The sequence below is a fragment of the Argentina silus genome (assembly GCF_951799395.1).
Source record: "Argentina silus genome assembly, chromosome: 12".
NCBI lineage: Eukaryota > Metazoa > Chordata > Actinopteri > Argentiniformes > Argentinidae > Argentina > Argentina silus.
In genome coordinates, this window is record NC_139666.1 from 5407457 (window position 1) to 5433498 (window position 26042).

The window sequence follows — 26042 nt, forward strand, 5'->3', positions numbered from 1 at the left end:
GTTTTGACTTGACTGCCATCTTCTTTTAGAACCCCCAGTGTTTATGAGGACCATCGAACACAAAGAAGTTATCAAAGGCTCTAATGTTATGCTGGAGGCACAAGTTTCAGGCTCCGCTCCATTCAACGTATCTTTTAACAAAAATTCAAAGCTGATCAGAAATGATAAAAGACACAAAATAAGTGTAAACAATGACATAGTTGCCCTCCAGATTTTGGCATTTGAAGTTGGAGAAACTGGAACATATCAATGTACAGTAGAAAATGAAGTCGGAAAGTCATCTTGTGATTGTGAGGTGACACTGAAAGGTGGGTGTGAAGATCATGAAGATCTTGACTTGAAATGTATCAAACTGCTACATTTGATAGACTCTCACATTATCGCATTTATTTTTCCTCTTCTAGAACCACCATCTTTTTTGCAAAGAATAGAGAACATAAATTCTCTAGTTGGCAGTGAGGTTTCTATGCAATGCATTCTGAAAGGATCTCTACCAATGACTGTATCATGGCTGAAGGATGATCATGAGGTCAAAGAAGCTGAGCATGTGCAAATATCCTATGAAAACAGGACTGCACTGCTGCATATTACAGATATTCAAGCCAAACATGGTGGGAAATATACTTGTCAGGCACAAAATGAAGCTGGGAGCCAAAAATGCTCTGCTTTATTGACAGTCAAAGGTTGGTTAAAATGCTTGATTGAGTTATTCTAAATGCAGTTTCTGTTAGTCTTATTTAGTCTGATTATTACAACTCGTTGTCTTGTGTCTTGTCAATCGCAGAACCAGCAAATATCACTGAACAAGCAAAATCTGTCAGTGTTACATTGGGGGATCCTGCTACACTTGAGTGCAGGTTCTCAGGAACCAAAGTTCTCAAAGCCAAATGGCTGAAGGATGGAAAGGAGCTGACGTCAGGCCAAAGATATAAAGTGCAAAGCACAGATAAGAACTCCATACTGAAGATCCTCTCTACTGAGAAAAGTGATAGTGGGGAATATACCTTTGAGGTTTCAAATGATGCTGGAAGCAGTTCTTGTGAAGTTGATGTTACTGTTCTAGGTTAGCCAATTCATAGATCTTTTAAATCAATATTTTGACCTTGCCATATGTGCTCTTCTACATAATTCTAACTACTTTAATTTGTATTCATGCTAGATCAAATACTTAAACCATCTTTCACAAGAAAACTGAAGAAAATGGAGAGTATCAAAGGATCGTTTGCTCACTTGGAGTGTCTTGTGTCTGGCTCCTTGCCCATAAATGTACTCTGGTACAAAGATGAGAAAGAGATCAAGGCTGATGAGAAGCACAAATGCACATTTTTTGAAAACACAGCATTTCTGGAAATTAGTCGTCTTGACAGTGCGGACAGTGGCAGCTATACCTGCATTGCTCAAAACAAAGCAGGCAGTGACCAGTGCTCTGGTGCTTTGTTAGTGAAAGGTTTGGATATGTATTTTAGTTTTCTGTATTACTGGATTAATAACATCTAATATTAGATTTTGTAGGTTTCTTGACGTTAAACTATGATTCTGACAGTATACAGTACATATTCCTATGTTACAAAGTTAAAGTAATTTGAGATATGCACCTCTTCCTCTTTCCATCAACAGAACCACCATCTATTCTTGAAAAGCCTGAATCAATGGATGTTTTGCCTGGATCAAAGGTCCAGTTTAATGTCCTTCTGTCCGGCACTCCACCCTTGACCATTAAATGGTTCAAAGACAAAAGGGAGATCTCATCAGGCTCTGATCACTCTGTGATAAAAGATAACACCTCAACTTCACTGGAGCTCTTCTTTGCCAAAGCCTCAGACTCTGGAGATTATGTCTGTGAAATACACAATGATGTTGGCTCCGACATTTGCCAAGCAACACTCTTTGTCAAAGGTTTTTATTGATTTTTATCTTTATTTCCTTGTGATTAGTTTCCAAATCATACTTCTGTCATACTTATTTTTTTGGGTTTATTTTATAGAGCCTCCAAAATTCACTCGAACACCTGACAAAGTGTCGGCTGTGAAACCTGGGCAAAGTAAAGTATTTGAATGCCAGTTGACTGGAACTCCAGAGATTGATATCTACTGGTTCAGAGATGGGAATGAAATAAGCCCTAGTGACAAATACAAAATGTCCTACGCTAACTCCCTTGTAACCTTAGAGATTTGTGCTGCTGATACTAAAGACAGTGGAGTGTACTATTGTGAGGCCCGCAATGAAGCTGGCAGTGAAAGCTGCAGTATGGAATTCAAAGTGAAAGGTAGGATCAGATTAGGTTGAATTATGTTACTAAGAACAATTGTATCTTTTTGAACATTATGACAAATCAGATAACACTAAATTAATTATCTATTTTCTCTATCTCAGAGCCACCATCTTTTGTTAAACAATTGGTACCTGCTGATGTTGTGAAGAGCTCAAATGCGTGTTTTGAGTGTCAAGTAACTGGCACAGCTCCATTTGAGATTACCTGGCACAAAGATTCAAAAGAAATCAAATCCAGCACAAAGTACAATATGTCGCAAATTAATGACATTTTGAGACTTCAAATACAGAAATGTGATGGTGTAGATGTTGGTGAATACCAGTGTACTGTAGCAAATGAGGTGGGAAGCTGCTCTTGTAGGACTACGCTCCACATGAAAGGTTTGTTTCTTTCACATTGCACTGTCATCATAAATAACATTACTTCCATGACGACTCATTATTATCTTTTGATGATGACCAGTGCAAATAATGTATCATTGATTTTATGTTAGAACCACCATCGTTTGTGAACAAGATCCAAAACATTGCCAGTATTTTGGGAAAACTGGCTGAATTTCAGTGTGTTGTGATGGGGTCACCATCTCTGTCTGTTCAATGGCAAAAAGATGAGAACTGGATCTTGGAAGATCCTAAGATTGAACGGATCTTTGAGAATAATATGGCAACCCTAAGGATTCCTGCCTGTGAAGTGTGTCACAGTGGAAAATATACTTGCCAGGTCATGAATGAGGCTGGACAAGAAAAGTGTTTTGCAACCCTCTTGGTGCAAGGTGTGTCTTTGTCTATATATTTGCCTGCCAATTATTCATCAATTGTGGTCAAGCTTGTCTTTGAAATTGATTTATTCTGACAGAAATGTATATGTCTTTGTCTTCATTTTAGAGCCACCTCAGATCACAGAGAAGGTAGAAGTGATTGAAGTGACTGCTGGGGATCCAGTCAGTTTAGACTGCAAAGTGTCTGGCTCTCCCGAGCTCAAAGTAAAGTGGATGAAAGCTGGCAAGGAAATCCTTTCAAGTAGACAGCACAAACTTAGCTTTGAGAATAATCTTAGTAGCTTTAAGATTCAATCAGTTCAAATGGAGGATGGAGGAGACTATCATTTTGAGGTCACAAACCACATTGACACCAGCAGTTGCAAAGTCAAATTGGTTGTACTAGGTCAGTGCAAACATGTCACATTGAAAATAATATGATGGCTAACATATTAGTTAGAATTAGAATTGAATATAGTTTTGATTGTTTTGTTGTTGTTATTGTGAATAGAACAAACTATCCCCCCAAGCTTCATCAAACCATTGAAGGAACTGCAGGAAATATTGGGATCTTTTGTGCAAATTGGATGCAAAATATCTGGATCTCTTCCAATTTCTGTGGAATGGCAGAAAGATGGGAACCAACTTACTGGTAGTGGAAAACACAAACTTGTTCATGAAGACAATACTGTTTCATTGGAGATTGAACACTTAGAGAGAGCTGACACAGGCACTTACTCTTGCAAAATAACAAATAAAGCAGGAAGTTGTGAATGCAGCGGAGCACTGAGGGTAAAAGGTATGAATGAATTTAATGACATTTGTACTATTTCTATTTTTCTCACTTGGGACCTAGCTCATTAACCTGGTACATATTGTCTTCTTTAGAGCCACCAAGCTTTGTGCTGATGCCTGAATCCCAGGCTGCTCTCCCTAATGCCAATGTACGCTTTAAGAGCACCTTTAAAGGAACGCCGCCTTTTACAGTGAAATGGTTCAAGGATGATGCTGAACTCCTAACTGGACCCTCATGTTTTACTGGACTGGAAGGCTTATCTTGCTTCTTAGATCTTTACTCAGTTGGAATTCTGCAAAGTGGCGTTTACTCTTGCCAAGTTAGCAATGACGCTGGCTCAGAAAGATGTAGTGCTGACCTAACAGTGAAAGGTTGGAACTAGCTCTTTTTTTAGCTCTTTCTCAACTGCTTCAATCTTTCCATTTTCACAGCTCCCTCATTTTCACAGCTCCCTCATTTTCACAGCTCCCTCATTTTCACAGCTCCTTCATCAACAACTGTTTGTTAAGTACTATGTCACCTAGATGCTTTTGCAATTTCAACTTGCCTCCCCCATCTCTAACAGATCATCGACTCATCAACTAATCTCTTTTTGCAGCTCATCCCCTGCCTTATATTCATCCACCTTTTCAAGCTCATGTGTTTTACATCAGTTAATATTCGTATATTTTTTTTTGACTTTACAGAACCTCCTGAATTTGTCCTGAAATTGTCACCCACAAAGTTTGTGAAGCAGGGTGAGCCACTCCGTCTTGAATGCAAAGTTACTGGCGCACCCCCTCTACGATTGTGCTGGTACAAAAATGACAATAAGATAACAGATGGTGACAACTACAGAACATCATTTGTTGACTCAATGGCAGTCCTTGAGATCCCCACTACAAGATTGGATGACAATGGAGTCTACACCTGTGAAGCACAGAACGATGCTGGAAGTATAAGCTGCAGCACCACTCTTACAGTCAAAGGTTAGACACTGAATGGTTGCATCTTGATGTATTCCATATTATATTGTGGACTTGTATCTCATTAAACTGCCTGGTCGGGATAAAGAGTGACACTATTGATGTGAACATGGTTTGCTGCATGTAACAAACAATGCTGCTTTGCCTCTAAATTATTCTCAAATCTTTTTTTTAGACCCACCATCTTTCCTCAAAGTACCTCAGCCTGTTGAAGGAATGAAGGGAAAAGATGCCAGCCTATTCTGTGAGCTGAATGGCACAGCACCCTTTGAGATAAACTGGTTCAAAGACAAAACGCCTCTTAAGCAAAGCAGAAAGTATAAGATGGTCAATGAGGGTAGCTCTGCCACTCTTCATATAATTGGATTAGAGGCCTCCGATGCTGGCGAATATGAGTGCAAGGCATCAAACAGCGTAGGAAGTGAAACCTGCCATACTACAGTTAGACTCAGAGGTTAGTAGAATGCAGGCTCCATGGATATTTTCGTGATCATTGAATTCAAACCTTTGACCTTAAATTACTTTATCACCATGTGTTTTCCTCTCTTTATGTTTATTCTCTCTTCAGAACCACCGTCGTTTGTCAAGAAATTGTCTAATATGACAGTTATATATGGTGAGGAAGTCACCCTAATGGCCTCCGTCAAAGGCTCTCAGCCAATGACTGTGTCTTGGGTTCAAGATAAGGATCACATTCTCAGAGATGGTGACAACCGGAAAATATCTTTTGAGAACAACCAGATCACTCTTAAAGTTTTTAAGGCGGACATGACCACTGCTGGCAAATACACCTGTCAACTCAGAAATGATGCCGGAGTTGTGGAATGTTTTGCTAACATGACTGTCTTAGGTTTGTAAAATTATATTTTGCTTGCAGTCTTTGTTTTTTTTGTCCTTCAGGTTTGTAAGAACATCTCTGTTCATCTTTTAATTTACAGAGCCTGCCAAAATATTGGATAAAACAGAGTCTTTCAGTGTCACAGCAGGCGATATTGCTGCCCTAGAAGTCACTGTGTCCGGGACACCAGAACTGAAACCAAAGTGGTTCAAGGATGGTGCTGAGCTCTCCTCTGGCAGGAAGTACAAAATCTCCTTCTCCAAGATGATCTCCAGTCTGAAGGTTTTGTCAGCAGAGAGAATTGATACAGGAGAATACACATTTGAAGTCAAAAATGAGGTTGGCTGTGACCTCAGCAAAATAAACCTCACTGTTCTAGGTTGGTGGTCATTTCCTACAGTATATGACAGTATATGACATTTGTGTGTATTCTGTAATGCCCTGGTTACTAATCCTGTCCTCCTAAACAGATAAAATCATACCTCCAACATTTACACGGAAATTGAAGGATTCTAATTCTATTGTTGGAAAACCCGGTGAAATGGATTGCAAAGTTTCTGGTTCTCCACCTTTCACTATTTCCTGGTACCATGATGGAGAGGAGATCAGGAGTGGACCAAATTATGAGATTGCATTCAGTGACAACACCTGCACACTCAAAGTGCCCACTCTTAAGCTGTCAGACTCTGGAGTGTATAAATGCAAAGCCATAAACAAGGCGGGCGCCAATGACACCAGTTCCTCTTTCATTGTGAAAGGTCAGTAACTATTGAGTTTGCATGTGTTCTATTGCATTGTGATGTAACATGTTAAAAGTCTGCAACCTTAAAGAAATTATCTTTTTGTATTTAGAACCTCCTTCTTTCGTGGTTCAACCTCAGCCAATGGAGGCAATGCCTGGCACAAATGTCACTTTCTCAGCCATTGTGAAAGGAAGTGCCCCACTGAAACTCAAATGGTTCAGGGGCAGCAAAGAAATTATGTCTGGAAGGACCTGTGAAATTGCTCTACGAGACAATAAAGCCACTCTGGAATTATTCAAAATCGACAAATCACATGCTGGAGAGTATACATGCCAGATCATTAATGATGCTGGGAAGGAAAGTTGCCCAGTTAACCTGTCTGTGAAAGGTTTGTTAACAGTTCTAATGTACCAAAAGCTCATATATTTTCATTTCACATTTCTATTCCTTTAAAAAAATGTACCAACTAGAATGTGGTCTAACTCATTTTTGTATCATTTTACTCAGAATCTGCACGCTTTCTTAAGAAGCTGAAGGACCTCTCTGTTGAAAAGGGGAAACCATTGATACTTGAATGCACATACACTGGAAGCCCAAATATTTCAGTTACCTGGTTTAAGGATGGTCAGCAGATATTTGCGTCTTATAAGTACAACATCACCACCACTGAGAGCTCCTGCATTATGGAATGTTTAAACACTGATGGTAAAGAAGCAAGTGGCAAATACACTTGTGAAGTATCCAATGATGCTGGAAGTGACACCTGCCATGCACAAGTGTCCATTTTAGGTCTGTTCACCTTCATTGATCTTGTAGTATACTGTAATTATCCTAAATGTGTTTGGTTTTTATTTGATTGTTGTTTTACTTAATGGTGTATATCTGTCACTTCAGAACCACCTTATTTCATTGAGAATTTGGAGCCAATGGAAGTGACTGCGGGTGATGCAGTTTGTTTGAAATGCCATATCGGAGGGACCCCTGACATAAAAGTGTCTTGGTTTAAAGCTGATGGGAAGGTGCGGTCCACGCCAACTTGCAAATTAGAGTATTCCAAAGGCATTGCCTGTTTTAAATTAAGCAAAGCAGCAAAATCGGATATTGGTGAATACACCTGCAAAGCTGAAAACAGCATAGGATCTGCCTCCTCCATCTGCCGACTAACAGTCCAAGGTGATCTTTTATTTAGGACGCTTTCATAGTTTGAATTCATTGTGTATGTACTGGGATGAAAGATTTCATCCAAGACTTTTGCAGCTAATGTCATTACATTGTTTTTTATAAATGATCCTATTCCAGAGGCAAAAACCCCACCATCCTTCCCCAAGAAAATCACAAGTCTTCAACAGACTGAAGGACAGGCAGTCAGATTTGAGTGTCGTGTGGCAGGGTCCTCTCCCATCGAGATTTCTTGGCTAAAGGATGGTGACACTTTGAAACACAAAGATGAATACTCCATGTCTTATGATGATAACACTGCTGTCCTACAAATCACCAGAGGAGAAATGAGGCACTCTGGGGAGTACACTTGTGTTGCTACCAACAGTGTTGGAACCTGCTCCTGTAGAGCCAAACTCACTCTTCAAGGTCTGTCTGGTTTTTGCTAAGAAATTGTTTGCTTGCTGGGAATGTGAGTTTGTTTCATTATACCGTTGTACATGTTTTAATTTTGAAGTTTGTTCTATTCTCCCACTCTTCCATTGAACTTCTAGAACCGAGATACCCCCCTGTCTTTGATAAAAAGCTGTCGCCTGAGGATGTTTCAGTCGGGGATAGTGTGGAACTAGAATGCCACATGACGGGATCTTTGCCAATAAAAGTCACTTGGTCAAAGGATCACAAAGACATCCGCTCAGGGGGAAACTACAAGATTACCTGTGTGGACAACACCCCACACCTTACTATTCTGAAGGCAGATAAATCAGACTCTGGGCGTTACTTTTGCCATGCCTCTAATGAAATTGGAAAGGATTCTTGTTCCACTGACATTTCTGTGAAAGGTATTTGACCACTTGCCACCGATATCAGTGTGTTTGTAATACGGTCCTCTCTTCTATCTTAGTGGATAGCACTTTCGCAATAATAAGTTTGTCTGCTTTAACCTTTCTTATTATCCTACTTCATATGAACATTACTCATAACCAAAAATGCTTTTATTTCATTTTCAGAGCGCAAAGTCCCACCCTCTTTCACCAGGAAACCTGCAGAGACTATTGAGGAAACAGAGGGCAAGTTGGTGAAGCTCGAGGGTCGCTTATCTGGATCTCAACCCATGACTATCAGTTGGTACAAAGATAACAGTGAAATCTACAGCTCCGATAACTATGAAATGTCCTTCAAGAGCAATGTAGCTGTGCTGTGTATCAAGAGCTCCAACAGGTCAAATTGTGGCACATACACCTGCAAAGCCACCAATGAAGCTGGGAGTGCCTCCTGCAACGTGTCAGTTAACATAACTGGTGAGTTCATAGCATATTTTGTTTATTATTCCTCATGTAATTTGCATAGAAAATAGGACCTAGGTAACGTGTGTAATAATTGTGTGATACACAGAACACTAGGGGTGACATTTCATGTCCATAAAACAGCAGACAACCAACCAGTTGAGGCTGATGGAGGTAAAAATCATCATTGTATTGATACAACTGAAACCAATCATATTTCCCCATAACTCTTTCCTCTAAATCCAGAGCACAAGAAGCCTCCTACATTTGACATCCCTCTCAAACCTGTGACTGTGAACGAGAGTGAGAAGCTGAATCTCACCTGCCATGTTCGTGGATCCTCTCCTCTGAAGATTCAGTGGATGAAGGACAGGAATGAATTGAAATCCTCTTCTAACACTAGAATCGTTTTTGCTGATGGCACCGCCTCTTTGGAGGTCAGCCGCACATCAACAACAGATGCAGGGGACTATCTCTGCAAGGCTACCAATGATGCTGGCAGTGAATTCTGCAAGTCCAAAGTGACAGTGAAAGGTACTATGTTCATATGAACATTTTTATCAAAGTCATTTTTTAACAATCATTGAATTAGTTTTTGGAAGCCATGTATTAGTGCCCATATGAGCAAAATTGTTAAATTATATTTTATTGTAGCAAAAACTGGAGCAACACCTTCACCCACTGAGGCTGCTCAAACAGCAGCACCTGTAAAGAAACTGGACAACTTGTTCTTCATTGAAGAGCCCAAGACTATTCATGTATCTGAGAGTAAGTATGAGTAATTTAAGTTTACAATTATTTAAATATTTACGAGTGATACCTTAAATGACTTTGTGTTATTTTACAGAGGGTACTGCAACGTTCATTGCCAAGGTTGGAGGTGATCCTATTCCTAACGTCAAGTGGATGAAGGGCAAGTGGAGGCAGATCACTCATGGCGGTCGCATCTCTATTGAGCAGAAGGGCCAGGAGGCCAAGTTGGAGATAAAAGAAGTGACAAAATCAGACTCTGGACAGTACAGATGTGTTGCGTCCAACAAACATGGAGAAATTGAATGCAACCCTGACTTGAATGTTGATGAAAAGAAAGAGGCTGCTGGACTCGAGGGAGACTTCAGAGCAAAACTGAAGAAGTGAGTGAATTTTCCTTTGTGTGAATAATTCTTATTTATCTTTCAAGAAACAACATTAACATTAGTTTCCCATCTCCTTATTTCCTACACAGGACACCATCCAAACAGAAAAGTCCACAGGAGGGTAAAGACATTGATATAGTGGAGTTGCTCAGGAATGTGGACCCTAAAGAGTATGAGAAATATGCTCGCATGTATGGAATCACAGACTTCCGTGGCCTTCTTCAGGCTATTGAGCAGCTGAAGAGGGAGAAAGCTGAAGAAAGTGGAAGACCGGTAAATTAATATGATGGCTTGCCTGAGACATAAAATATTATTGACGAAATACGCCTATATACTGTATGTCTTTGCTGAAAGGAACAGCATACTGGGTTCTGTGTCAACAAATACAAGCAGTAAATTCAATGTTCTACTATGTCTTTTGTGTGATTAAGGAAATGGAACAAGGAGATCGCGAATCTGACGAGGACATGGCAAAACTTGTGGCTGATCTACAAAAGAGAATGGAACATACTGAGGTATGTTCCTGATTATCTACATAATCAACAAATTTTGATATTGACAATAGTATTGATATGTACTGTGTTTACACTCCTGTCAAAGCATCTCTAAATAATTTCCTTGTAGCCTGTCACGGTGATGAAGGACATTGCAGATCATATTACAGTCACAAACAAGGAGGCTGTCTTTGAGTGTGACATCAAGATCAACTTCCCAGAGATCACCTTGTCCTGGTACAAGGGAACGCAGAAGCTTGACAACAGCGACAAATATGAAATCAGCATTGTCAGTGACCGTCACATACTGAAGATCAAGCAGTGTCAGACCAGAGACCAGGGCAATTACCGTGTTGTCTGTGGCCCACACATCTCCAGTGCCAAATTGACGGTGATGGGTGGGTATCCATACATTTGATTTTGATATCCTACACTAATATTAATGTTACTTATACAGGTCTCCTTATCTGTCACTATTAATGGACATGCACCTTTGTTCTTGTTCTTTCTGTTTTACAGAACCTGAAGTTGAAAAACATCTACAGGAAGTTGCGGGTAAGGAAGGGCAAACTTGCGCACTGACTTGCCAGTTCTCTATCCCTAATGTAAAGACACAGTGGTTTAAGAATGGAAAGCTTTTAGAACCAAAGGGCAGATTCACATTTGAGGTGAAAGATAAGATTCAAAGGCTCTTCATCAAAGACCTCCGACCAGAAGACCAAGGACGTTATTCCTGCAGATATGACAACCTTGAATCAACTGCAGATCTATGGGTTGAAGGTTTGTACTGATGAAACATTAATTAACTGTTGCATAGGTTGCGGATTAGACTAAATCAGAAACTAACCTCTTTCAACTCAATCTAAAGATTTCCATCAATCTTTTAACTTTTAAAATTAACTTTATTAGTTTTTCTGTCATTTCTTCTTTTTTCTATTTTCATTTTCCATTTGGTCTTTCTTCGTGGAATTCTCTCTATCATTTTTCTGCATTCTCACACTTTGATCTTGCAACGTTCCAACAAACCAACGTTTCACTTTCTCTCTGTCTTTGTCCATCTTGACTTTCATCCTTTCGACTCATCCAAACACTGTCATCATGCATTGTGGAAGACACTCTAACCTCACAACTAATTGGATATTTGGCAGTTTAAATTTGGACAAAAATGTGGTTGAATTTGAATTGTGAGGATAATCAGAAACATTCAAACAACATTTTTCACCCACATCTTATCTGTTTTAGCTGAACAAATTCACTTCACCAAACGTATCCAGAACATTGAGGTCAACGAGCGCCAGTCTGCCACCTTTGAATGTGAGGTGTCTTTTGACAATGCAATCGTCACATGGTACAAAGACACTTGGGAACTTAAAGACTGCCCAAAGTATAACTTCACAAGTGAAGGCCGGCGACACTTTATGATCATCCGCAATGTGTCCGCTGAAGATGAAGGTGTGTAGAGCTGCATCAAACCAGACCTTTCCAAGATATTCTCGTCTCCCTTTTCAATACAATCATTATGTGAATGGATTTTAAACAATCTTCATTACTAATCCCTTAGGCGTTTACTCAGTGATTGTAAGATTGGAGCCCAGAGGGGAAGCCAAAAGCACAGCTGAGCTTTACCTTTCAGGCAAAGGTTGGTACAGTTACTAGTTAGGTAGAACCTTTCTTGGCTGTTTGCACTTCTGCTATATTTAGTATTTAATATTCAACCTTCCTTTTTCACAGAAATTGAATTAGGAAGGGTACCTTATGGTAAGTATTTTATTTCTGCCTCAAAATCCCTAAAATGTATCATAATTACTGATCACATTTCTAGTCAATTGACAATAATACAATCTACTAACGTGGAAACATATCTATGTCCTTTCAATCATTCAAATCAAATTCAACATCCTTTAGATGTCCCAGATTCATCAATACAGGGGCCTGATGTGCCTTCTTCAGTTACTATTAAAGGTAAGAATGGGACATGCAGTAAGATCGGCATTGGATAATGTACATCGATACAAATCTAAAGACAACTGAATATTACAACTCAATGTCAATGTATGTCTTTTAAAGAGTCTTCTGAACGCTATCATTATGAAGAAGAGATGGAAATGAGAGGTATATGGCATTTCATTTATTTTATTGTATTAATCAAATTATTTCCATCACCCTCATCAACCCCCTGATAACCTTCATAATGTAACTCATTATTGTTCAATGATTGCGGTGAGATTAACATCATAAAAATAGTTTAATATCGTCTGCGACAGTTTAGCCATCTTCACGTTTGTACACGTCTGTATGTGTTTTTCACATTTGTACATGTTTGAAAATATTCTTCATCTTTCTATTATCACCTAACCAAAATTCCCTGTCTTTTCCATCATTCACGTGTGCTTCACGTGTGCTACCATCTCATTCACGTGTGCTTCACGTGTGCTACCATCTCATTCACGTGTGCTACCATCTCATTCACGTGTGCTACCATCTCATTCACGTGTGCTTCCATCTCATATTTTATATATATATCGATTTAGCCTTTTTTCATTATTTTCATTGTTACCCTTTGCTAGAGTATGAAAGCTGGACAGAAGAGAGAGTAATAGAGGAGATTGAGATTTCTGCAACTAAAGGTATCCCCATAGAACATGCCATTGCAGTTCACATATCTGCTAATCCACAGGATTATACAATATCTTTAACACTTTTTCCACCTTAAAACTCCTTTATGTTACGACATACATCTGCATGCATATACTGTACTGTATGTGGTGATTATAATGGTCATCTTCATCTGTTATGTTTGAGCCACTCTTTGAAAATATCTTTGTATACTGTAAGATGCATGGGTTCCTCCTTGTTTGTCTTATTATTGTGTCTGAGTGAACATATGGGTGTTTGTTTGTGAGGTACCCATTCACAAATCTTTTGTCTTCTCCTTTTCCCCCACAGCAGTCATTTTATTTGTGTGTATATTTGTGTTTTATTATCCTTAACTTTCTCCTTATTTATTTCACTAAATGAGCAATTAGTCTAAATCTATTATCATTGTTTCATCAGCCCCAAGAGTGCCTGTGGATGAGTCTGTCCAGAGTACCACTATTGGAATGAGGGAGGAAGCTCCAATCAAAGGTATCAAAAGCTTACGACTGTCTTGGCTTAATGCAATGTTCTAGCAAACACATTTTCAGTCTTGTTCATGTGTCATGTACTGAACTCTTTGACAGCTTGGTTTTGTTACAACCGTGTTTAAAATTGTCCCTGTTGTGCTTAAGTTACTTTAATGTGATAACCTAACCTTGGTTTTGTGCTGTCAGTTATTGTGCTCTTTTATGCTTTACTCTTAAATTGATTACATTTCTGTAGTGGCTTTTTGTTTGTTTGTTTGTACTGTCTTACATCTCATGTACTGTCTTACATCTCATGTACTGTCTCACATCTCATGTACTGTCTTACTGTACATTCACATGCATGGATGTTTACCTTAGTTAGAGCTTTGCTATATTGGGCTAACAGAATAAGTGTCTTTAAAGTTCCTGAAGCTCACAAGAAACCAGAGGACAAGCATCCTAAACCAGCTGTGCGAGAGCCATCAGTACCACCTAAAGGTATCCAAATATCTCTATAACTGAGTTTCTTCTGTGTTAAATGTCATTAATATGTTCACAGATGTTGATAAATTATCTTACATGTTTGTCTCTCTTATACTGAATGTTCTCTACCTATATCTGTGTGGTTGTTCTCTGTGTAAAGTAACCTCTAGTAGTGTATGTGAAGTCATTGTATGTATGTATACATACTCTGTTCTCAGTTATAACACAAATAGGGTAAATTCACTTACTTTGATAATATTTTCAAGTACCTGAAACCAAAAGGCCTGTTGAGGAGAGGATCTCTGCAGTAGTTGTCCCAGAGAAAAAGGAACATCCTTCTCCCAAAGGTATAGTTGTATATCAACAATGATGTTACCGTCTCACCATCTTGTCATATTTGTTGTTTTTGTCTTGAAAATCGATCTGTCAGTTTTGTTGATTGTTTGACTTGTTTGACTTGAATGTAAACCTAGTTTTTGTCATCTTGTTTCTTTACTTTTCTTGTTTTGCATTGCATGAGTGCTATAACAGTATCTCTACTCTTTGTATGTCTGTGTGTTTAATTTCTCACTTTCAATATCTTAAAAAGAATATGAAGAGGCTAAGAAGCCAGTCCCCAAGCCCGCTCCAACAGGCAAACCCGTACCGGCCCCATTAGAGAAAGGTATATTGTGGTTTTCCACTTGTTTTATTGCCCCTACTACTTAAAATGTTTAATACTAATAATAATTCTTCTGTCAGATCTTAAAATCTGTGTTCTGTGTGTGTGTTTTTGTCAAGGCTTCTTGCCCTTTCTTTTTCACTAAATCTTATGAGCAATGTTTTTCAACATACTTCGGTGTCCCTTGTAACAAATATGTTTGTCCCCGTCTGTCGCTTGATGTATAGAGTTTAGAATAGTTGTCTTAATCTTGCCTTTGCGCACGCTTTTACTTTCTTGACAGTTCATTTCTGGTATCATTGCTAATGTTGATCTTTGTATTACCTGAAGATGTGCCTCAACCTGCACCCCATATTGTTCCTGAGTCAAAACCACAAGTCCCACCAGAGCCTAAAGTGGCACCTGGGACTAAGGTTGAACCTACACCAAAGGCTGCACCTGCAGCCAAGGTTAAACCTGAATCAAAGGCTGCGCCTGCTGCCAAGGTTGAACCTGAACCAAAGGCTGTACCAGCAGCCAAGGTTGAACCTGAACCAAAGGCTGCACCTGCGACTAAGGTTGAACCTAAACCAAAGGCTGCCCCAGCAGCCAAGGTTGAACCTGAACCAAAGGCTGCACCTGCGACTAAGGTTGAACCTGAACCAAAGGCTGCACCTGTAAAGAAACCAGAGGCTCCACCAGCCAAAGGTATTACCTGTCTTGTCTTGTTGTGTGGAGTATCTACTGTATTTTCTGATGTCACTTCTTGTGTTTGTTTGAATGTAATGTATGTTTCTGTATGTAATGTGGTGTTAATTTAGCTTCTAATAGTGAAGCGACTCTTTCATCTAACCATTCTGTGCAGCTGTATTATCTTGCTATGCACAATCTAAATCTAAAGTTCATGTTACTTTAAGTCCATATGGAGGTCAAGAAACCTGAGACTCCAAAACCAGAACTTGCAAAGACAGTGGCAGTTGCCAAGCCAGAACCAGCAGTGGCAAAACCGGAAACAGCAGTTACGAAGCCTGAACCAGCAATCATAAAACCAGAACCAGCCATTACAAAGCCAGAGCCAGCCATTACAAAGCCAGAGCCAGCAGTTACAAAACCAGAACCAGCAGTTGCCAAGCCTACATTAGCCATTACAAAGCCGGAGTCAGCAGTTGCCAAGGCAGAACCAGTGGTTGTCCATCCAGAACCAGTGGCTGCCAAGGCAAAACCAGTGGTTGTTCATCCAGAACCAGTGGCTGCCAAGGCAAAACCAGTGGTTGTTCATCCAGAACCAGTGGCTGCCAAGGCAAAACCAGTGGTTGTCCATCCAGAACCAGTGGCTGCCAAGGCAGAACCAGTGGCTGCCAAGCCAGAGCCAGTGGTGACTAAACCAGCACCAGCTGTTGCAATGCCAGAGCCAGCACCAACTGCTCCAAAGGAGGTCACCCCCAAAAAAGGTACTGAAGTTTCTCATGAGAGAGGCAGTTTTGTTTGGGCTTTTCTAAATCTTTTATGCAGTGCTTTCCAACACACTAAGTTGTCCCAACAGACAACATGCTTGTGTGACTACTCTTTGTTCATGTTTGTGTTGTTGAGCTTTGAACAGTTGTCTAAATCTTGCTCTTGCACCAGCTTTAACTTTCTTAATAGGCCATAGCTTTTATGAATGCTAAACGTAAAATGTTGATGTCTCTATAAATTGAGTTTGTCAAAAGTGTGTCTGTCTGTCTGTCTGTCTGTCTGTCTGTCTGTCTGTCTGTCTGTCTGTAATATGACAATTGGGGTGCATTCTCTTTGGAATTTCGAGAACATATATATAATTATTGCTTTAGATAATCATTGTACTCTAAGGGACAGGAATTAGTGTCATCACCTACATTGAGGACATTGCTGTAACTGCATGTGCAGCATCTTTATATCTATTCTTATATCTTTCACAATCTATTCGTTATCAAGCTCTGCATCCACGATGACATCACTGCAACTCAATTCACACATTATTTCTCACTGTTGTACAGTATGTAGTAACTGTCATAATGTGTCTTATTAGTATATAGGGATCCATATGTTGTTTTCTATTTGTCTATTATGTCTGGTTATTATTTTCTTATCACAGCACATATCAGTATCTGATCATTTCCATGTTCTTTTGAAGTGCCAGAAGCACCAACAAAGCAGGAGGTAACTCCACAGCAGCCAGCTCCCATCCCCAAAAAAGCAGACAAAGAGGATATAGCACCTCAAAGGAAACCTGTACCAGCCAAAGGTACACAAGCTTCCACTGAAGCCCTCTTTCATAGGCCATCAGTATGTCTCCTTCCACTGAAGCCCTGATTGGTTGGCCGTTCTTCCATTACTCTTTAACCTCTATCTTCTCAGCAGTCATGGCTTTGAACGTCACTGTATTGTTATTGTCTGTTTAAATGTTTGATATTGTCTAGTTTTTTTGTAAAAAGTCACACTGTCTGTTATGTCTTTAAAGATGTGGTTGCACACAATTCAAATGTTTGTTTTTTGTCATTGTGTTTGCTTTGCACTCAATAGAGTGTGATTTGTATGATGTTTGTGTGTCTGAAAACAACTCTTGCTTGCATATGTCTATATCAGTACCTCTTTTAACAAACCTGAATGGTCTTTTAAGTTCCCCTGGAGGAAAAGAAACCAGAACCTCCAAAGGCAGCCAAACAACCAGAATCGGTTACTGCCACTCCAAAGGAGGATATGCCACAAAAAGGTACAGATTTATGTGTTTGATATAGCCACATGATGCACTGACCTCTTTACAGTCTTCAAGAATTCTTCTTTGTCCTCCGTTTTTTTGTCTGTTTGAAGTCCTAAACATTGGGTAATATCTTACTTGAACTGCTGTCATGAAGCTTTAATCCATTTTAAATTGAGCCTATAACACAACAAAATGTGGAAAAAGTGAAGGGGTCTGAATACTTTCCGAAGGCTCTGTATATTCCTTGGCAGACTGTAGGTCATGAAGACTGCTTCAGACATTGTCATTTAATGTTTATGACAATAGTGACAAGATGGTTTAAGTAAAATATTATACCTGTCACCACATGCCAAATTGTCTGATTAGACAGATGTATTGCACGGTCATGTCTTATGTGTGTCATGTCTGCTTTAAGTGGTGGAGCCAAAACAAAAGCATGTACCTGCCGAGAAGGCACCTGAGAGGGTACCTGAGAGGATACCTGAGACTAAACCTAAAAAGATACCTGAGAGGGTACCTGAGATGGTACCTGAGATGGTACCTGAGAGGGTACCTGAGACTAAACCTAAAAAGATACCTGAGAAGGTACCTGAGAGGGTACCTGAGAAGGTACCTGAGAGGGTACCTGAGAGGGTACCTGAGAAGGTACCTGAGAGGGTACCTGAGAGGGTACCTGAGACTAAACCTAAAAAGATACCTGAGATGGTACCTGAGAGGGTATCTGAGACTAAACCTAAAAAGATACCTGAGAGGGTACCTGAGATGGTACCTGAGAGGGTACCTGAGACTAAACCTAAAAAGATACCTGAGAAGGTACCTGAGAGGGTACCTGAGAAGGTACCTGAGACTAAACCTAAAAAGATACCTGAGAAGGTACCTGAGAAGGTACCTGAGACTAAACCTAAAAAGATACCTGAGAAGGTACCTGAGAGGGTACCTGAGAAGGTACCTGAGAGGGTACCTGAGAAGGTACCTGAGACTAAACCTAAAAAGATACCTGAGATGGTACCTGAGATGGTACCTGAGAAGGTACCTGAGATTAAACCTAAAAAAATGGAAGAAGCTCCTAACAAAGGTATGCTTGAGCCAAATACTTAGTAGACATTCCAATCTGATGTGCATACAGCTACCAATTTCATTAGCCTAATATACAACTACGGTGATGTGAAGACATGCTAAAAGGGTGGTTAATTTAGTTGCTCTTTACCTGTGTTTCAATGCTAAAGTTACTCCAGTACAGGGATTGGCAACCTGCCAGATTCCTGTAAGCATAAAATGTCTTTATGAACAATAGGAGAAAGTCTGTAAATACTGACTACTGTATGTTACTTAAAATGACATGCATCTCCGCCAAGACATGATAGAATGCCAGTGTATCACAGCCTATTAAAATATGACAGGCCTGTTATTCATTAGCTGCTCCAAATATGCTTTAAATGTCCCTTTCCCTAACATCAGTTGCTGACCCCTGTTCTAGTAACAACACTGTATTAACATACAAGCATCTTTCAATAATAATAAGAATAAGAATGAGAATAAGAATTACATGGAAACAACAGTCCACCTTTCCTTATTATAACTAGGTAATGGTCTTTCTTGATATTGGTAATGACAAGTTATTACTGGTAATTGGCATGGTTATTACCATGTTGTTATACACTTATTCCAGGCTATAATGTAAAGAGATTTTTTCAATCGCGCATGGATGAACGTTCCAGCTGTGCTGTTATGCTCAAAAGCTAAAAGCATGTCTGGAACACACTCAGATTCCATGGCCAGATCTATCTGTTCAATAAGTAGTGTTACTCAGTTTAAGAGCAACTAAGTTTTACCATACCTAGTATGAGTTTTGTTTTTACCATACCAGTTCTAGGGGGCATCCTTTTGCTGCTAAATCATTCTTAGACTTTGCTCAGAAATTGACTGTTTACTTTATAGTTGTTTTTGTGTTTTAATGTTTAGTTCTCTTCCATGTATAATGTCAAAAGTGCTTAGCTTTTCGACATTGAGTCTCTTGAGTTAAAAGTAAACTATTCTTTAAAGAACCTGATGTTATCAAGACTCCCAAGAAAACTCCTGCTGCACCAACTTCAGAAATAGAAGTGAAGCCACAAAGAAAAGGAATTCCAACAGATCGAGGTATCACAGTGCATTTCTTGAACAGCTGAAAATGTTCTTTACATTTACACTATATCTTTATTTTGAATATTCTAAAATCTTAATTCACCTCAGATTTTAGGCATCAGGTGAATTATATAAACCATTACTACTCTACTACTCTTATCTTATCTGTGTTGTCCTTTTTTAAACAACGTTTGTCTTTGTTGTGTTTTGTCACCATCTCTTGGCACCGCCATTTGGTGCAAACTCTTGAAACCATCTTAAATCTTCAAGTGACTACTTGTCTTCCGACGACTGAGCAATGGATAACTTCAGCAACTCAAAAGATGCAGGACGTTTCTTGTGTAATGGAGAGAGGTCTTCCTTCAGAGGAAGTCTTCCAGGATGAAAAAGTGGCACAAAAATATGCAGATGTGTCATTTGAGGAGCACATTATATTAACATCACGACAGAAGGTTCCAGAGAAGTCCAAAGATACTCTACAGGAAAACAAACCAATCCAACACGATGAAGGACGTGATCTGACACCTAAAAAGATTGATGTTTCAATCAAGAAGGATCCTGCTACTAGAGTTGTAATTACAAAGAAAACAAAGCAAATTAAGTCCGCAATTTTACCAGCAGAACAGGATAGCTCCCTTATGAGGGAGTCTTTGCGGGAGGAAGGTATTAAAACGAAAGGAACTAGTTACATTGATGAAATTGAAATGAAGAAACAATCTGTTGTTATGGAAGATACATCAATCAGCCCAGCAGTTCAAGCTAAAGAAGAATATTTGATTAACAAAGTTGATGCTCCTAAAAAGGACAATATAGCTAAGAAGGAGTATAATGTATCAGACAAAAAAGAGGACAAAAGAATTATTCAACAATGTGAAGAAACTACTGTCACAATCAAAGGGAGTACTGAAGGTAAAACAATGCCTATCAAAACATACATGTCTCCTGATAGATCACAGGTAATTGACAAGGAAGATGAGGTCAAAAACACAGATATTACTCTCAGGAAAGCAGACCTTCATCTAAAGAAAGATGAAACTACTACAACAAGTTTATTAGACAGGACAAATCTGCCAGTCAGAAGAGAGGAGATTCCACTTAAAATAGATGAGAGAAAAGTATGTCCTCAGAAGATCCAAGACAATAAGGCAATAAAACAAGAGACAGCTGATACAGAGGTTTCTCTTAGAGTTGAATCGCATAGGGAAGAAATATCAAATCGTGAATCTAATGCACGCAAAGACAAAATACAAATACCTTTATCAGAAGGATTTCCTCATAAAAAAGTAATATCACCAAAAGAGAAAGGGCATGAATTATCTAAATCTGAAGAGAAAGATTATACAGTTGACAACATACAATCAAATAAGCAAGTTATTGAAAAAGGTGAACCTGCCATAGTCATTCCTTCCAAGGGGGAAACTTCAGACAATAAACTTACAACAAAACAGATTGACAAAAAGGTGGACAATGTAGCAGACACACACAAAATGTATCCAATTAAATCTGAAGAAACTGCCAGGGAAGCTGCTACAAGAAAAGATGTAACACCTTTACCAGAAGGCGTTTCTCATTTGAAAGTAGTATCACCCAAAGAGAGAGAGAGAGGACAGGAATTATCTAAATATGAAGAGTTACCTTGTACAGTTGAGGTCATCAAATCAAAGATAATAACTGAAAAAGGCAAACCTGCTACAGTAGTTTCTCCCAAGGAGAAAACTTTAGAAAAGACACTTACAAGACAGGAACCTACTGCAAGAAAGGATTCCAAAACTACTGAAACAGATATCACTTATGAAAAAGTGTTGATTGACAGAAAGGTGGAAAATGAATCAGACACACCTAAAATGTGTTCAACAGTTGAGGACATCCAATCAATTAAACAAGTTACTAAAAAAGAACCTGCCAAAGTAATTCCTCCAAAGGAGAAAACTTTTCTTGAGAAACGTACAAGTAGGGAAACTATTGCAAGAGAATGTTCTATACCTCCTAAACCAGATATCATATCTGAAGAATTGTTGTTTGACAAAAAGATAGATATTGAAGAAGACACTCCCAAAATGTATACAAAATCTGAAGAAACTATCAGGGACGCTGTTACAAGAAGAGATGAAATGTCTTTGTCAGAAAGCTTTTCTTTAAAGGAAGTGGCACCAAAAGAGAGAGTACAGGAGTTAAATAAATCTAAAGCGATAACCAATACTGTTCAGGACACCCAATCAAGGAAAGTTCTTGAAAAGGGCAAAACTGCCACCATTATTCTTTCCAAGGAAGAAACTTTTGACAAGAAACCTACACCGAGGCAAAAACCTATTGTAAGACAAGGTTCAATTGCCGAAACAGATATCACATACAAACAATTATTGATTGACAAAAGGGGGGACCATGAATCAGGCATTCCCCAAATCTATCCAAAATCTAAAGAAACTACTACCAGGGAGCAAGAATTAGCCATTGGGACATCTAATTTGGAATTACAACCAACTGCCATTGATGAGGACTCCACAGATATAACACATAGAAAGAAAGAAGAGGTCAATAGACCTGAAGATAGTCTGCCAACGACAACACTGCCCTCAAAAAAAGAAGAAAAGGAGAAGGTCTCTCCAAAAGCATCTTCTAGAGGTATAAAAAGACAAAGTTGTGTGTTTCACCTCTTCATTGGTCTATTCCATTTCATACTTTGTTTGGATACAAATTCCAAACTCACTTCAACATATATCAAACTGTCAAACTGGACAGTCTCTTATTGGTTCATGTTTCATCATTGTATGTACCCTAACCCATTTCATACTGTCTGTCATACAATTTGTGTCTTTGTCACTACTCTTGTCTGTGATCTGCATTGTGCGTCAAGATCCACGATTTCTTAAAAGTGTCTAAGCTAAAGAATACGGCTACCAGTGAAGGGGGGTCTCTTTCAGTTAAAGAAGATGTTTCGGTCCGTAAAGGACACTCTTAAAAACACCAATCTTCCTTCAATCTTAAAATCTTGCTGTTCTGTCTGTTGTATGTTTGTGTGTATGTTATGTGGCTTGACTTGACTCCCTTTTTTGCTCCCATTGGAGAAAAGGGCCCGTGTACATGTACTGTATGTCATATATGTTTGGTTTTCATTGGGCAGTTCAACGTTAACCCCAATCTGTGGTGCCATGTTTTTGACTATAGTATAATTTCATTTCAAGCACCTTTAAAGGAGAGGGAATCACATCCTCAGTCCACTGAGCCACTGGCAAAGACAGTGAGTCACCTTGAAGGTATATTGCTGTTCACTGTTTTGTGTTGTCATGTGTGTTCTTTTATGTGATCTCTTGAAAGACATTTATACACAAATGTTTCTTGGGCAAACCTAAATCTTAAACATTATTTTGAAGCACCACAAGGCAGGAAACATGCTACAGAAGAACCAAAGCCTAGATTCCAGGTGCAAGAAGAAGAAGATACAAAGCCAGGTATTCAGCTCATAACATTCAGTATAATCTGAACATAAAATGACAAACTAACATCTTGTTTCATATTTAGAATAGCATAACAAGTTTTCTATATCATATAAGCACTCTCTTCATCCTTAATGTAGGATAGAATGTGTCTGTGTGGTAACCTTTTATAAAATGTTATTTACATTTTGTACTTAAAGCGAGCAAGCCACAATCTGTCTTAAAAGTTCAAGCGCAAACAAAGAAGCATGAAGATGAAGACACAACTAAGATTGTAGAGGAAGAGATCACTCCACTAGAAGGTAGAGAAACACATCTTGAAGCAAATATCTTTTTGCTTGGGTTTTATTCCAAGTCATCTCAACATGTATTTATATTTTACTAAATGGTTGCCTCTTAGTTCCTTAAATGCAGTCTTGTTCTTCGTTTGTCTCCCGTTTTAATGTTGTACTGTTTTAATCAGGTAGGTATTACCCCTAACTACCTCCACAGCGTGTGTTGGCATGCTGTGGTCCTGTACAGTATGTCTTGTCACATTGTGTCTCTTGCTACGTTCTCATCCTTAAAAATGGGAGCATGTCATATTTCCCCTCTTGCACAACATCTTTGATTTGGTTGTGGGAGAAAACAACCCTGCAACTCAGGATAGATTGGTTCCTTAAGGTACATGTCCAATACCATTCACAGAGAAAAGGGGATTCATCATCCTATATGAATGGTATGAATAAGATGATGAATAAGTGATTGGGCAATGTCTCTCAATTACATGCCAATGTCCTCACTCTACTGTCAACCATGAAACGGCACATTGAGGATTGAAATTGTTGCATTTTCACATCTTAAGAAATAATTGATACTTAATACAAAATGTAGAACCTTTTCTCTCTGGTGGTGTTTGGCTACATACTCAGATTCTCTCTCAAATCTTTGGTTATATGTGGTACTGTGGACTAAATAATGTTAACTCTAATTGCTGTACTAGATGGAGTCAAGGGACCTGTTACAGCACCTGGACCAGCTAAAAAAGGTAGGATGACTACTCAGTGTTTTTCACGTTGCAACATTTTTCATTATCACTTGCATACAAAGTAATATTTGGTTCAAAATGAATGCACAGCAGTTTTTCTTATGACGTCATTATTGTTTTCTGTGAGTTTTGTTTGTTTGTTCTGTGTTGTCTTATTGGTCTTAGTCTATTTATGAATGAGGGAAACCCTCAGGGGTTGAATAATGTGTGATGTGAAAAGTTAAAATCTTATTTTCTTTGTTAAGTGGGCTGTTATTATGTGTAATGTGAAACCTTTAATGTCTCAGAGAAACCAAGCACAGCACAAACAGTTCTCCGCCAAAAAGGTACAATTCACATTGAGGAAGAGGAAACATTTGAGATCCCAACCTTGAAGAAAATAACCAGAATATCTAAGGACAAGGAACAAGAACAAGAAATCATATCACTGAGGAAAGTGCCTGTGGTGCCCTCTGAAGATCTGCCAGAACAACAAAGCAAAGCTCCTCAGAAAGTTACGAAGACTACAATCTATGACACTGAAGAGAGGGTGTATGCAGAGGCTATAACAGAGGTAACAAGAACTGGAAGTTATGAAAGAGAGAAACGCATTGAAACAGATACCTCCAGAAAGAGACCAGATGGAACACCTAAAGGAGTTGAATCAAAAGATTCTACTGACGACTCCATGGTTCATCGGAAGAGCATCCCCAAAGATGACAAGGTAGAGGAAAAAATTGCTTTGAAGAAAACACCCAAGGGAGTGAAAAAAGAGGAACCTACACAACCCAGTGTAGCCCCAAAGAAAGTGTCAAAACTGCCATTAGATGACAAAGATCAAGAAATTGTTAAGTTGAAACCGTTTGAAAAACCTGCTAAGCCAGGGATTGTTGAGTCAGAGAGGGACAAAGAGCACAAGGAATCTGTGGCTGCCAAAAGGGGTGAGAGACCCCCTAGAGATGAGGTTAAAGAACCTGTTGGTCATAGGAAAGCTGACAAAGTGCCTAAGGATAAAGAAGAGCAACAGGAAGTGGTGCTGAAACCTGTGGCTCCAGCTCAAAAAAGCCCAGAAGTCCAAGACGATGATAAACCACTGACAAAAGTCAAACGAATACCAACACAGGAGAAAGAGAGGGAGAGTGTTACATTGAAGCCATATAAAGGTAAGGCTGAAGCTGTGAAAATCCCCACAGAAGGAGAAGATAAGAAGCCTACACTTGGCAAAGGGCCTAGTCAAACTATTAAAGATGAAACCCCAAAAGAGACTGATTCCCGCCTTAAGAAAACTGACTCACATGAAACGCCAGACAAAGAACCGGAGACGGTGAAAGAGACTGGAACTACCCAGCAAGAAAAAACAAGTCCTCCAAAGACAGCACCTTTAAAATCCAAGAAAAGCCAAAAGAGCCCTGAAGAGGAGAAGCCAGTGCTGCTGAAAAAGCTTGGGCTCTTGCCAAAGGATGATGAGAAAGAAAAAGAAATTTCCTTGAAGCATATGGAGCACACCAAGAAAGGCCTGGAGCTGAAAAAGACACCATCACCTACAGTTGAAAAACCAAAGCCAAAAGCCATCGAATCAACAATTCCTGTTGAGAAGAGGCCCAGTGGAGAGATTTCCCAGAGGCTGCCCAAAAAGGTTTCACCTATGGATTCAGCTGAGAAGCCCAGTGGAGAGATTTCCCAGAGGCTGCTCAAAAAGGTTTCACCCAAGGATTCAGTTGAAAAGAGGCCCAGTGGAGAGATTTCCCAGAGGCTGCCCAAAAAGCTTTCTCCCAAGGATTCAGTTGAGGCATTTACTCTTAAAAAAGTTCCAAAGAAATCATCCCCACAAGAGGAGAAGATTTCCCAAGAACCTAAAGGAAAGGTGCCTGCAATGAAAGAGCTTTCTCCTGGAGTAGTGCAGTTAAGAAAGGTCTCTACTCAGCTGGAGGAGGAGGTGTTTGAGGAGGAGCCAGAGGTAGAGGAGGAAGATGAAGAAGAAAGTTGGGGATGGGAACTTGAACCACGGGAGAGTTATGGATCCTCAGAAGATTGGGAGGGTGAATTGGTAGAGGAAGGGGCACTCGAGACCCCAGGGATGACAAGACGAG

The 26042-nt window shown here is 39.4% G+C and overlaps 1 protein-coding gene across 1 annotated transcript in view; it reads left to right on the forward strand.

Moving 5' to 3' along the window:
* ttn.2 (titin, tandem duplicate 2) overlaps window positions 1–26042 on the forward strand; it is a gene marked incomplete at its 5' end in the record, with an annotated part of 160038 nt that overhangs the window by 40155 nt on the left and 93841 nt on the right. The window contains 43 exons of the mRNA XM_083682079.1: window positions 30–308; window positions 405–683; window positions 785–1063; window positions 1160–1447; window positions 1618–1896; window positions 1985–2266; window positions 2374–2652; window positions 2766–3044; window positions 3157–3435; window positions 3541–3828; window positions 3918–4196; window positions 4512–4793; window positions 4966–5244; window positions 5359–5640; window positions 5729–6007; window positions 6099–6386; window positions 6481–6759; window positions 6879–7160; window positions 7266–7544; window positions 7671–7958; window positions 8084–8371; window positions 8540–8830; window positions 9062–9349; window positions 9470–9583; window positions 9663–9948; window positions 10041–10224; window positions 10383–10466; window positions 10576–10843; window positions 10965–11225; window positions 11688–11897; window positions 12007–12084; window positions 13500–13571; window positions 15024–15380; window positions 15590–16123; window positions 16822–16932; window positions 17308–17400; window positions 17804–18417; window positions 20643–20795; window positions 22706–22766; window positions 22884–22961; window positions 23174–23248; window positions 23929–23973; window positions 24261–26042. Of these exons, the coding sequence (XP_083538205.1) occupies window positions 30–308; window positions 405–683; window positions 785–1063; window positions 1160–1447; window positions 1618–1896; window positions 1985–2266; window positions 2374–2652; window positions 2766–3044; window positions 3157–3435; window positions 3541–3828; window positions 3918–4196; window positions 4512–4793; window positions 4966–5244; window positions 5359–5640; window positions 5729–6007; window positions 6099–6386; window positions 6481–6759; window positions 6879–7160; window positions 7266–7544; window positions 7671–7958; window positions 8084–8371; window positions 8540–8830; window positions 9062–9349; window positions 9470–9583; window positions 9663–9948; window positions 10041–10224; window positions 10383–10466; window positions 10576–10843; window positions 10965–11225; window positions 11688–11897; window positions 12007–12084; window positions 13500–13571; window positions 15024–15380; window positions 15590–16123; window positions 16822–16932; window positions 17308–17400; window positions 17804–18417; window positions 20643–20795; window positions 22706–22766; window positions 22884–22961; window positions 23174–23248; window positions 23929–23973; window positions 24261–26042 (11955 nt within the window). The remainder of the gene's footprint in view (window positions 1–29; window positions 309–404; window positions 684–784; window positions 1064–1159; window positions 1448–1617; window positions 1897–1984; window positions 2267–2373; window positions 2653–2765; window positions 3045–3156; window positions 3436–3540; window positions 3829–3917; window positions 4197–4511; window positions 4794–4965; window positions 5245–5358; window positions 5641–5728; window positions 6008–6098; window positions 6387–6480; window positions 6760–6878; window positions 7161–7265; window positions 7545–7670; window positions 7959–8083; window positions 8372–8539; window positions 8831–9061; window positions 9350–9469; window positions 9584–9662; window positions 9949–10040; window positions 10225–10382; window positions 10467–10575; window positions 10844–10964; window positions 11226–11687; window positions 11898–12006; window positions 12085–13499; window positions 13572–15023; window positions 15381–15589; window positions 16124–16821; window positions 16933–17307; window positions 17401–17803; window positions 18418–20642; window positions 20796–22705; window positions 22767–22883; window positions 22962–23173; window positions 23249–23928; window positions 23974–24260) is intronic.